General features: G+C 40.6%; 1 protein-coding gene across 10 annotated transcripts in view; it reads right to left on the bottom strand.

Moving 5' to 3' along the window:
• Positions 1-13,665, bottom strand: part of ALPK2 (alpha kinase 2) — a 70,216-nt gene that overhangs the window by 42,646 nt on the left and 13,905 nt on the right. For 6 of the 10 annotated variants that reach the window (XR_011805876.1, XR_005261644.2, XM_072031366.1 and 3 more), the window contains 6 exons: positions 10,272-13,164; positions 7,579-7,726; positions 5,987-6,114; positions 5,866-5,901; positions 1,021-1,295; positions 809-897 (listed from right to left, as the gene is read on the bottom strand). Coding sequence is in view for 8 of the 10 variants with exons in the window: in XM_072031366.1 (XP_071887467.1) it covers positions 809-897; positions 1,021-1,295; positions 5,866-5,901; positions 5,987-6,114; positions 7,579-7,726; positions 10,272-13,164 (3,569 nt within the window). In the remaining 2 variants the exon portion in view is untranslated. Of the gene's footprint in view, positions 1-808; positions 898-1,020; positions 1,296-4,298; positions 4,545-5,865; positions 5,902-5,986; positions 6,115-7,578; positions 7,727-10,271; positions 13,165-13,665 lie in introns of those variants that run through there. The other 4 variants (XM_072031368.1, XM_038170438.2, XM_021275030.4 and 1 more) reach the window with 4 other exon arrangements.

The following is a 13,665-nucleotide window of genomic DNA, read 5'->3' as shown; positions in this document are numbered from 1 at the left end:
GCAAGGCATCATCTCCCAGCTTCAGGGGCAGAGATAATTCTGTACACATATTTGTGAAATGGAAAATTTCAGATATGAAATAGACCATTCTGTGGGAAAATCTAGAATCAGAGTTGAGCTTTGCTGGCTTAACTAGAAGAGGGTAGATTTAGATTAGCTATAAGGAAGAAATTTTTTAATATGTGGGTGGTGAGGCACTGGCAAAGTTTGCCCAGAGCAGCTGTGGGTGCCCCATCCCCAGAAGAATTCAAGGCCAGGTTGGATGGGGCTTTGGGCAAATTGATCTAGTGGGAGGTGTCCCTGCCCTCAGCAGGGGGATTGGAGATAAATGATCTTTAGAGGTCCCTTCCAACCCAATCCATTCTATGACTCCATGACATGCATCCTTTTACGTAGGAAACTTGCCAAAAAAGTAACTTCATACCAGCTACAGAGTGATCATGATTTCTCTCAAGGTTTCATTTTTAAGGGAAAGTTGGAAGGTCTGACTTATTTCCTACTGCTCTTACTAGATGATATTAATAGCATTATATTCTCCACCAACATGACTCTAATTTCCTCTAAATTTATAATATAAACAGGCCTTTTACTCCTAGATCTCTGCTACTTACTGTCTCTACTCCTTATTTTTTTTCTAAAGGAAAGGGAATCTCTCATGCCACCTGGATACACAGTATTATTTACTGAGTCATGACTCCAAATGTTCACAGGACTCCTCTTCTTTAGAAATCATCCCCAGCAATTGGTGGGCAAGTGAGGCACAGGACTGTGTGGCACACGTAGACGTGTGTGTATGTGTGGTACTCACTCTGGTACTTCTCCAAAGCCTTCCAAAGGTTCAGCTTCAGCTGCATATATCTTCGCATACTCTCTTGCAGTATTTTGGACATAGCATTCCTATATTACAAAGAGATATCCATATAGAATATTATTCAAAACACTTAATAGGTCAGCTGTTTGAATATTTCCAAGACAGCTTTTCCCCACAATTCTTGCTTGCAAAGGACTGAGGAATCTTACCTGCAGTGCTAGTTTGTAGTTCTTCTGAACTAGATCATCCTTACTCTTGGTCCCATACGTGATAGCATTGTGCACTTTGAGAACGCAGGGATGGCCAGGGCTGAACACTGGTACAAGGCCTTGCATCACTTTACTCCGGAAAGCTTTCCGATGCATGCCTTCACCAAAGTGAAATTCTTCTGTAGCTATTATTCCATGCAGGTTCCCACCAAAATAACTGTCACTGATGAAATCTTCTCTGAACATGAGCTGCATGAATTCAATTTCTTCCACACCTAAAACACAATGCCACTTTGTTCAACACATCTTTCTGCAGTCACAGGGAAAGGGATGGACATGGGAGGATGAATGTATCTTTCCACAGAGGATTAAAGAGTAGGCTCTATGGAAGCAGAACTCATGTCCTCACTTGTGCTAATATGAGGCTGGAACATCCCTCCTCTAAACATAGTTTGTTGCCTCTATTGTCTAAAGCTAACACAGAGAAAGGTGGCAGCTCAGTTTCATAAGGCAAGAATACAGAAAGTATCACAAAACCTAGAGGAAAATATAACAAATATTTAAAAACTGTAAGGGTAGTTGTAAACTGGAGCTTCAAATGAATGTGAAGTAAGTCAAGCTGGCTGAGAACTAAAGAGGCATTGAGAGGATACTGAGATCCGTCCAACTGCTGTTTTGGGAAGACAGACACCGTAATAAAGTTAATGTGCAGCAGTGTATGTAGACATGAATTTAAAAGTAGAACAGTTCTGTGCCCACTGTGTTCCAGGCACATCACATTCTCCTGAAGCTAGCCTTCCTTTTCTTTTCAGGAAAGCCAGAAGAAGTGTGTGTGGGGGGGTGGCTTTTGCTGATACAACCAGAGCTTGTTTTAACTTTCAGCTTAGAACCTTTTCAGGAAGAGATTCTGTCAACCTGTTCATACAGGCATTCAGCTGAAAGAGGTCTCAGACATTCTCTGGTATGACCATAATGAAAACTTGCCTCTCCTAGTACTAACCACATTCTCTACAGAAGCTCCAGTGCTGAAGACTAGCATGCTGAACTATTTATTTATTTACAATCTGGCACACCAAGCACCAAATTAAAAACAGGTTCATTAGCAAAGGCAGAAGAAAACAGGATTTTTATTTCTTACATGATTTTGAATAAGATTTCTATTCTATTTCTAAAATTTCTACAGATGACCCCATCAATGTCATTCAGAGAGTAATTGATTTGAGTGATCTTTATATTAAAGAGAAATTGGTACAGTAATACTTGTTTTATTCCTAACCATGGACTTCAACAGTACCACAGAGAACATAAATCAGAAAGCTCCTTAACTCCACCTACAATTCTCTGTAAATCAGAAGTTACACAGTACTGCTATGTGAGAACACCTGTCTTTAATTTTATTCTTCAAGAACAAGAATCAATTGACTGAATGAACAACCTGCCTAATACAGTGTGTTCAGATATTGGTTCAAATAAACCAATTTGTGATGCGCTGTCTATCTTTAGCTGCAGCACAGCAAGACATATGCCAAGTGTGATTAAACACAAGATAACATATGGGGAAAGCATTCCAAATCTTAATGCCTGTCTGGCTCTTGGAGTAAAGTTACACAGCAGGTGACTTGCAAAGACCATGTGTTCAAACACAACTAGCAAGTTTTTTCTGCCAAAGCAGCTTTCTGTGCACTGTGTGTCTCTGTCTCTGTGTACTGTGATGCAATGCTGCTTCACTGTTTACTGTGTGCGAAGTGCTAGTGAATCAAATTAGTGGGAAGTTAGTCAGTCAAGTTCAAATCAGTAGTCTGTCATGGTGTGCACTCCACCCCCCTGCACAAAGCATTCTACCCTACATGAAGGTATTTCACCAATGAAACTCCCATGAATTCAAGTGGATTTTATCTTTGATGATATAGCAGAGTTGACTACAAAAAGGAAAAATAAGTAGCAAAAACACAGTGTTGATTCAACAGCTTGAGGGATTCCCACAGTTTCTGACAGAGTAACTGTCAAAATGTCTCTTGTACTCTGTAGTCCAGTGAAATGTTTGAGGTGTTCTGGTTACTGCGTTTCAGATTGAGATCTAAAAGGGGTGAGGTACTACAGCTGAAGCCCAGAGCTCAGCTTCTCTATGATTTAAAGAAATTAAAAACCCAATCACACATCCAAATTTTGAGTATTCCTCAGTTCTTTAATGAAATTTCACCTGGATAGTATCAGGCACAGACTTTCCAATTTGCACAGTGCATGCCCTGTACCTTTGTAAATGTACTTAATCCTCATGAGAATTCAAGCATGAGTTGTAAATAGCTGCATTCACACCACTCCCCAAAAACAAGCAGTATTGGTGGAAATCAAACTGTATGGCCTCTTTCAACTCATACTAGAATTTATACTGTGATGACTTTGTTGTGTGATTTGGAAATCACTAAGGACATGAGTATCTCAAACAAACAAAATATTCCTTAAATTGTTTTGTCTCCCCTGAAACACAGATTTTGTGTAAACGTAATGCACCTCTTGTAGACAGAGAAAAAGGCCTGTGCGTTCAGAACTAGCTGAAAATGCAGCAGCTGCTGAAATGCTGCATCCAACTGTGTGTTGAGCACACAGTGATAAATGCAGGGTATTAAATATGCAGCGCCAGCTGTTGTGAATGCATGGCCTTCATTGCAGGGCCATGGGACTGTCTTTGAAAAAGTGTATTGCAAAACTGTTTCTGCTAGCCCTTGAGTTGCCAGTGTCGCATTCAACAGCACCTGTAGTTGACACTTCTGAGGAATAATCAAGGGCAATGGAAAGAGCTGCAACTGCTACATCAGTAACAAAAGGCAGAAAAAGTAAATTGAAGGTGTATTACTGAATGGGACGGGTAATTCAGAGACATAAATACAGCTGGAATTCTCAGCAAGGCCTCTCAGAGCTCTCTGCTTAGTGAAAGTGTTCAAGGAAGAGAAGAACTACCACCAGTGTGTGAGGATCACGTCAGGGATTAGACCAGGCAGGCTGCATACATGTGTTGACAGAACAGGCTGATGTCCTTTCAAGACCACCCTCTGAATATTTGAAAAGTCATGGATGTCAGGAGAGGACCCTAGTGACTGGAGGAAAGCAAGCATTGCACTCATCCTCAAAAAAGGCCAAAAGAACAATGTAGAGAACTGGAAGTGAGGCTGGGTGGCCTCACTTCAGTTCCTGGAAAAAAACACAGAGTGAATTGTCTTGGAACATATTTATGAACCATGAAGGAGAAGGAGGAAGATAAGGGTTAAAACCTGCCAGACCTTCTGTTATAAAATAACTGGATCTGTTGAGATGTGAAGAGGAGTGGCTGTCATTTAACTTGACTTTAGCAAGGCTTTTGAAGCTGTCTCACGATATTCTTGTATCCAGTTTAGACAAGTGAATATGCATATGAGTAGAAAACTGGTGAGATCATCAGGCTCAGGAAGCAGTGGTTAATGTAACAAGCGGAGTACCACAGGGGTCCAATCTTCACCTTGTCCTCTTTTAACATCTTTGCCAATGACCTGGAAGAAGCAATGGAGTGTTTGCTCATAAAATTGCAGGTGACATCAAACTGGGGGAACAGACAACATGCTCTAGCGCAGGGCTGTCGCTCAGGGGAACCCGCATAGGCTGGAGGATTGGGCCAACAGGAACCTCATGAAATTCCACTAGGGCAAATGGAAAGTCCTGCACCTGGGAAGGAAAAGCCTCTTGCAACAGCACAGCCTGGCTGGGGAACAGCTCTGCTGAAAGGACACTGCTGGGAGTCTTACGGACACAAATGAATATGAGCTGCCAGTGCACCCTGGCAGCAAAGGCCAATTGCACCAGGGCTGTGTCAACAGTAAGACAGCCAGCAGATCGAGAGAAGTGATTATCCTCCTCTACTCAGTCCTCCTTAGACCATAGCTGGAACACTGCATCTAGTTTGGGGCCCCCAGTACAGTAAAGACATTCAAACAACCGAACCACTTTCAGCAGTGGGCCACCAAGATGATGAGGGGCCTGGAGCACCTGGCATATGAAGAGAGTCTGAGGGAATGGGGCTTGCTCAGCCTGGAAAAGAGAAGGCTTCAGGGAACCTAACAGCAGCTGGCGCATAAAACTATGAAGTTTATCAAGAAGATGGCATGAAGCTCTGCACAATGGTGCACAGTGAGAGGATGACAGACAACTGATGTAAATTGAAACAAGAGATGTTCAGTCTGGATATAAGAAGAAACTTTTTCACAAGAACAGTCAAGCAGTGGCACAGAGATACCGTGCAGTCTCCATCCCTAGATGTTTTCAAGATCTTGTTGTATAAAGCCTTAAGCCACTTGGTCTCACCCCACAGTTAACCCTGCTTTGAGCAGAAGATGACCCTCTGGGGTCCCTTCCAACCTGAATTATGTTATGATCCTATAAATGGACAAGAGATAAAAACAAGGATTATGATTTAGTACAAATTAGGTGACTCAACTGAAACTGATTGCACTACTACAGCCTAGCCATTTCCTAATCAAACACAGTTCGTTATAACTGTTTATGTATATCTGCTCATTTTCTTATTAAGAGGGTTCAGAAGTGCTCCTTACAGCTCACACTATCATATCTTGGGTCAAATTCACAAAGACAGTGCAGCTTCTTAGTAACTTTCTGATAATGTTAAGCAACTGTAGACCCAGTTTACCTGGGTGGTAAAAAGATTTGAAAATAGTCTGTACCACCAAATCAGAAGGTACACATCTTGGGTGAAAATACTGCTAATTATTTTGGTTATATTTTTCCATCTTTTGTTCTATTTGAAAATAAGAAGGAACAAAGATTTAAGCACACAATTAACTAGACGTGTGTACTTACCTTCAAAATTCTGAAAACTTGAAAGATGTTCCAGGACTACAAGGAAACAAAGAGATTTTCAAGAAGCATGAATGAGAACTGCCATTGTTGTTATTAATTCAAATTATAAACTAGGATTTACCTTCAGAAGTCAGATTAAACTCCGCAGTTACCTTTCCATATATATTATTCAAGCAGCAATAATACATTCCTTGGTCTTTGTCACTGGCTTTAGCTATCGCCAAAGAGACAGGAGAGTCATCCTGGGCACTGGAACAGAATATATTAATTTTCCACATTAATACCTCTAAAAGATATTTCCATGTATCTGTTCCTGGAATTTCTGCCTGTCATTGCCAAGACCGATTCAAATATGCTGCAAGTAGAGAAAATATTTCATTTCACCCCATTTAGAACCATTCACCCTATTAAGTGTTTCACAATAGCTGATCATACTATATTCTGAGAGAAAAGTACTTCAACTTAATCCAGATAAAACGAATTGAATCACACCAAAAGGCATTCTAAATTTCCCATTCATGCCATGGCAAATATGTAAAGTGTGATGGTAATGGTAAGATAGGGTATATCTCCAAGAAGTTATAAAGGGTGTCTTCTCATTGATACTTAAAATATTTGAAAAAACTCTGCATGGGAATATCTGAAAACACTTAACAATGGCATGTTATCCCATGAAGTGAAAATTCAAATATTTTGTTACCACATACTTTACTTGTCACTACAAAAACAATTAATTTGTTATCGATGCAGTTTCCTTATTGAAACACTGCAACATTACTTAGCAGATAATATTATATAACAATAAAACAATTGTGGTAATATCCATTACCAATATGGTAATGCAATAATCAAAATCAGTGTACTTAAAACAAGAATCAGAATAATACGAGTAGTCTATCCAATTCATTCAATGTTTCCTCTCAACTTAAAATAGCATCTTGGCAGATGCCTTCCTATAAATATTTTTGATTTTTGCAAAATTGTGCCTTCTGATAGAAACATTTTTGTTTTGTTTTGTTTTGGAAACCGTTAACTTAATTTTTGAAGCACTATAAACAAATTTTAATAAGAAGGTTATTACTGTAATGGAAGAAAATAACTTGTTCCATAAAGATGTTGTTTTAGGAGAAGCTGGACAAGACCCTGATAAAGGCCGTAGGAAGCTTTTGTTTTCCAGTCTTCTCATTGCCCTGCCTCTAGTCACTCAGAGTCAGGTTAACTGGCTGGGCAGAGGGAAGAGATCATTTTTCCTTAAATGCAACTCCATCTTTTAGTCCAACCAGCTTCAAGCTCCATTTGATACGGAATATAAAGTTCAAAGGAGTGATCACATCAAGCTCTACATTGCATGTTAGTTGTTTCAGCAATTCACTACCACCACACAAGGACAGATAGCCCGCCACATATTAACCAGGCGTGTTTATATCATTTGGCCTGGGTGTTGAGGTTGAAACTTCAGATGATCTTTTACTGTACTTGGAAGTTGGATGAGACTGGTTATGAATGGGCTGAGAGGAATTGCAGGTGATGGAATGCAAACTGTAACAAATATTAATGCTCTGTGTGAAAAATACTTCTTAATTACCCTATTTTAACTTATTTTTTGCACCTATCATACTAATGTTGTTACATTAAAGAGTGAATTACTGGCACATTTAGTATTTTCTCAACCGCTATTCAGAAATTAGCAGCCCATCAGAAACATTTACTCACTTTCTCTGCAGTCGAGCTAGTAACTTGGAGTCTTTAGTCCACGTAATGGTGGAGTCCCCATGAATGTCTCCAAACTGGCAGCACAGCTTAACATTTCCAGAGCAGTCAGGGAACAACTCTGCTTGGATTTTCTTCAGCAGCTTGGGAGCTTGAAACAGAAGAGCCACAGTTTAGGATTAGAAGATAATTACAGTGTTTTGGCAGTTTAAAGGAATCCCAGAACATTTTGCAGATATTGTTCACATGAATCTGACATTACTGATAAATATTACTTTTTTTTCTGACGCAGAAACCAAGGTTTTAAAATACGGAGGTTTTAAGACTGATTCAATGCCCCACCCAGACAATGGAAATGTTTTCAATGCAAAGACATTCTGAATTTATGGAACAGGACCAAAGGGAATTTCTAGTCTGAAAATACATCAGAATAACATTGTTTCTTACTATGAACACATTCTCTCTGACTGAAGAATCAGCTGGCTTTGAAGCTAAAAATGAGACACCAAAATGGTACAGCGTACCATATGGTTACATGATCAGAGTTTATATCAACTGAATCCTTGTATGTGGTGCTTTTTTTTAACTAATCACAGCCTTTGAGAGAAATGACTCCAAGTCCCGGGAGATGCCCAGGCTCCGAGCACACCTAATGCACACGGCCAGGATCAGGTGTTTTTCAAGATGCAGGGAGGGCTTCATTTCTTTTAAAACACAGCTGGAGGGAGGAACCCACACTCTGGTTAGATATTTGCTCTAGCAATGACATGGCATTTGGTAACGGCAGTGGCCTTTACTTCAAAGAATCAATTTCCTGCTTCTAAAGCAAGTCCCTACTTTTCCAGACCCAGGACATGGTTCTTTTACTAAACGCTGACCGCTGTGCAGAGAAAATCGCAGAATTATTCAGGTTCCAGAAATAAAGCACCCTGCCCAGTCCAGGAAGGTCCCGATAACCTGGCTCTCTGCTAAAGCTGTTTGTTGGCTCGCTCCAGTCTCTTCTGAGTGAGCTGGCATGACACATCTCCTCGCTGGTCCCCTGCCAGCAGTCTAACTTTCCCCACCTAACGCCTAAGGAATGCTAAATCCGACCCAAAGGGTCAGGCACCTGGAATTCGTTGCTATGTTTGACTTGCAGCCACTTAAGTCCTTAGGCCTAAGAATCCTGCTGAATCAGGGCTAAAACAGCACCGGGTATGCGACAGTACTGGAAATAGAACTAAAGGCTCCAGTTTTCCTGCCTCACCCACAAAGCCCTTTCTCCTGGAGGTAAAAAAACACACAGGAGCACACTCTGAGTGCATACTGGGCTAACCACGGCAACCTCCCCGTAATGTTGGGAAAAGGCCCATGCAAACACTCTAAAATACAAACACACATTCCCTTCAGTCTAGAATGCAGCAGAACAGAAGCAGGAGAACAAAATTCAGCCTGAATATGGACAACATTTTTCAAGTATAGGCTCAGATACATGGACAAGGTCTGTTTTTTCTCAGTAGTTGCAGTTTGCTTGTTCTACTTTGAAGAAATGTGTCTCTCCTTCTCCCACACATTTGGTTCTCTGGTAATTGCCACTTCAGCTCTGCTCTCAGTTATCGTTAGTGGGCCTGCAGGTGTATAGCAGACACGTACAGCAAATTCTCACCGTGTCCAGTCCTTTTTCTTGCTCAGTATAGCTCGTCTCCCATTATTCCCTTTCACAGTCATTTCTTGTAGACAAATATGCTTGCAAAGGACACATTTTTGAATAAAGTTGTTTTTTTTTTTCTTCCTATGTGATTGGAAAACTGAACTCTGACCAGACTTCACTATAATTTGAATCTTTGAAGAGCTTCAGAGCTGTTTAGCCTACCATTAGTCACTATTCAGTCTTGCTCTTATCTTTAAAATTATTTCATGATGTGAACATAAAAGACAATGTCAGAAGGCAAAGATAAGACCTTGGCCCTTGCAAAGTATCCATGGAAACCACAAACACCTCATCTGTCGAGCTGTTATGCTGCTACTACTCCTGTCTGCATTTTATCCGTTAGCAATCTCCTGGAGACTCTGACAAGCAACCCAATTCTCATCTGAATTATGTGCTTCTTATGTCAGTTTAATAATGCTAATTTCATCAGTGTCATTTCTGACCAATCGTGGTGAAAAGGGATACAGAACCAGCCATCAGTCATCAGGCAGGACTGCAAAACATTCTGTTTATCAGTGGCACCCTACAAGTAACAATAATACTTTGCTAGCAGTAAAACCATTTGGTAACCAAGAGAGAGTAATTGAATTTGGGAGCTGCAGTGTGGGAGCATAACTGGGAACACCGCCCTGCAGGAACGAAATGACATGCTAGGACTGGGCTTGCCGCCACTGTGTTGTGTGCAGTTAGGTGCTACCATCCTGCTACACAGCCCTGAAAACTGACTTGAAGAGACAAGTGAAAAGTAGGCTTTTCAAAAAGGATAAAAAATAATAAATATATTTGTCAGCAGGGAAAAGGATGCTAGGGAGGTACCAGCTCTGTGGCATGAGGATAGCAATAGTTATTAAGTTACAGAACTGTAAATAACATCAGTGAGGGCAGGACACTTTTGACTGCTAAGATTTCAACTGAGGGAGGCTTGCAGTGGGTTTAACGAATTTGAACTTCCTACTGGAGTCAGAAGGATGGGAAAGGACAGAAATGACAATCAGTTTTCTCTTACCTTTGCTATCCTTTTTCAAAATTAGTTTCCTTTGCTCTTTTCTATTTTCTTTATGAATCATGTTTGCCTCACTTCTAACACAGCTAGGATCCTTGCTGACATTTCCTCTCTCCTCCAGTCGGGGTTTTTTCGACAGTGTTGCTGGTGGTAATTTCTTCTTTGCTCCAGTAGCTAAGTTCTCACTCTTTGCTGTGTGTTTACATTTGATGGGCTCAGATTCAGCAACAGTTGGTGATGTCTGGCAGGACTTTGACCCTTCTTGATTTTCTGGCCTTTCCGCACTGACTGAGAACGGATCATATGTGGCCAATGCTAAGGAATGTGGCTGAGTCCTGCTGTAGGGTGGCTGCCTTTGAAGAGAGCGGCTGTCCCCCGAATCAACTGCTGGCAGGTTAACTAAAGCACTTAGTGCAGTCTCTGAAGTCATGACTCCTTCGTCTTTATCATGCTCAGTAGACTTAATTGAACAATCAACCTCAGCCGGCTTGCTGGAAGTGATCAAGTCAGGAGAGGACTGCTTAGCGATACTATTCCTAATCCGCCTCTGAGCCTTGGAGCTAATTAAAGCGTGCAAAGGAGACTTCATTTTAGCAGCATCCAGGTTGTATTCAGTAGTTCTTTGAATCTCTTGTTTATTTCCAAGCAAGATTGCTTCCTCCTTATTTTCTTCTGGTACCCTATGGATGTGATCCTGCAATGCTTCGCAGAAAGCTTCCAACTCAGTCAATTTTTCATCTCCTTTGACAGCAGTTTGTGTGCATTCTGTTTGTACGTGACTTCCTGTGCCAGAACACCCCATTGCTGCTACACTGTTAGGAGAGCCCTCTGACTGCCTTACAGGTATGAATGGTGATGTTTCTCTTACACTCTGTTGCTGGAGATCCATCTGATTACTGATGTCTCTACAATCTGCCTTCGCTACTGTGCAGTACTCATTCTGAACCTTTCTAGGCAGCAGGGTACTTACTGACACTGACGTTACATTCCCAGAGGCATACGTGGGACTTTTCAAATAACCTGTTTTTAACTCTTCGTCAAACTTAAAGGTGTTGTCAGCAAAAAATAAATGTTGTTCAGACACGTTATGAGGGGAAACTGCAGGCTGACTCTCTGAAACATGCCTGACTCCAGAGTCACAGGATGCTTCAGCCCTTTGTTCATCACCTATGAAAATGGCTCTCTGTTCTTTTCCTGGTTTACTTGGCTCATATTTGGGCACTTTTACCAAGAAATCTGTTAAAAGGGGACTCTCAGAAGAGGCAGTGAACATCACTTCTTGTTTTTCTAATTCTGTCATTTGGTGCACATTTTGGGGTAGATTCTTACATGTTATGGTTTCAGGAGTCTTAATGAAATTAGGCAATTTCATTGGGTAACTATATTTCTGTGTATTAGAAACAACTTGAAAATCTCGAGAGTCATAATTTTTTGAAGGATGATAACTGCTACAATTAGTGCCATTTTGTGCATTCAACTCTGAGTGATTTCTTTTTTCTGGTAAATTATTTTCATAACTTCTATGTATGGTGTTAACAGAAGAGTGTTTTTCATGTGTAAACTGATGGGTATTTTCAACAGAGGAATTACTGAGGAAAATAACTTTCTCCTCAGGGAAATACACCAGTTTTTTTCTTTCTAGGTAACAGTCTTTAAAATGACAGTCTTTACCAGCATCTTCATCTGTGGTTTCAGTCATATTCTCATTTATCAAGGATATGTTCCGCTCAGTATGAGGTAATTGTCCAGTTGTCCAACGTGACTTATCTGACATGTAAGCTGAGTTTTGTTTATCACATGCTAAGTTACTACTCTGAGCATTTTTTAATCTTTGAGAATCTGTATCACATGTTTGGAAAGTGTTATTAACGGTAAGCTTTCCTTCCCGAGAAACAGTCATTTGAACAGCTCCATTATTGACAATTAATGTTTGATTTGGCTTCTGCTCGAAGCACTCCTCTGTATTTAAGATACTATTTTCTGAAATACAAGTGGATGGTGTTTCTGTTTTATTTTCAGTGCTAGAACTCATACATAAACCATCTGCTTCTACCACTCGTGTAAGAGAAAAGTTTTCTATGGATGCACTGTTACACGCTTCATCTGTTTTCAGTAGGACGTTAGAGACACTGCAGTCTTCTTTCTCTGTTCTTTGTCTAGTAGGTGGCTGTGTAATAGGTTCCTGCTGTTCTACGAAATTTGAGGGCAAAGGATGATCAGAACAGGTCTCTTGCACAGAGTTCGGTTCTGTGACTTTTGTATCTGTCAGCCTTACCTCCAAACTTGTGATTCCCCAGTTTTCAAATGGGATTTGATAGTCTGAGTCATCTTCTTGAAGAAGTTTCCAGAGCTTGTCATGCACTGCAGATAAATCGGCATCTCCTTTGCACCCAGGTTCTCCAGATTCCAGAACTGACTTGGGATTAGCTTCAAACAGAGACTCATCACATGATACACTGCAGAGAGTATCTCTGTCATTGCCATCATGCGAATCAAAACCATACCTTTGCCCTCCCTCCTTTGGCTCATCACACAGCTTTGCAGAAGAGAGAACAGCACATAAACTTTCTTGTTTATCAGGAACAGAGTCTGCGTCCCATAAGGGAAAAGGTGAAATGTCTTTCTTTGATTTGTTGCCATTACTACTAATATCCTTCCCTTGTTCCCAGAAGACTTGCTGGTGACAACTTTCTCTCTTATCACAAGGAGCACAGTGTTGAGAATAGGTTTGTAAACTTCCATTTTTTGCTTGTAGTGGCTTTTCAGTACATTCTGAAGCTGAATGGATGTTTTCTGCATTCTGGCAGGTTATGAGGATGCCTTCCTTTGCTATTTCAGGCTCCATACATTCTCTATCACAATTCTGGATAGAGATTTTAAGACTGGCACCTTGATTCTACAAAAAAAAAAAAAAAAAAAAGTGATAGAATTAAAAAATGGGACTGCTGCTTGACACAGGCCTGAACTGTAGACCTAAATTGAAATGAAAGGGTTTTTTGTTGTTGTTGTTGTTTGTTTTTTTAAAGTATTTGTCAACATCTGAGGTTTCTGGTTTGTAACTATCACCCTACCCTGACAGAAAGAAGAAATCATAGTTCTGTATTTAAACTTGTACAAATTACAAGTCTAGCCTGCCAGACTCGCCTGTTGGACCTGTGGCACATGGTATAAATGTAATACTCAGAACAAGAGTATGCTAACCACTTGACAGAGTTATCCTGTACCCAAGGACTGTCTAAAACACAGGGTTTGGCTTCTGCTCATCTCTAGCCCTTTTCTGTACGCTGATATTTCTTTCCTACTTAATTTTTAACTAATACAGAGTTTTGGTCATGGATGCTCAAAGAACTAATACCTCTTGGCTGCAGGTAGCAGGAGTCTAATCTGAACTCGCCAA

The sequence above is a fragment of the Anas platyrhynchos genome, chromosome Z, assembly GCF_047663525.1.
Source record: "Anas platyrhynchos isolate ZD024472 breed Pekin duck chromosome Z, IASCAAS_PekinDuck_T2T, whole genome shotgun sequence".
NCBI classification, from domain to species: Eukaryota; Metazoa; Chordata; class Aves; order Anseriformes; family Anatidae; genus Anas; species Anas platyrhynchos.
This window is presented reverse-complemented; position numbering and strand designations above follow the sequence as displayed.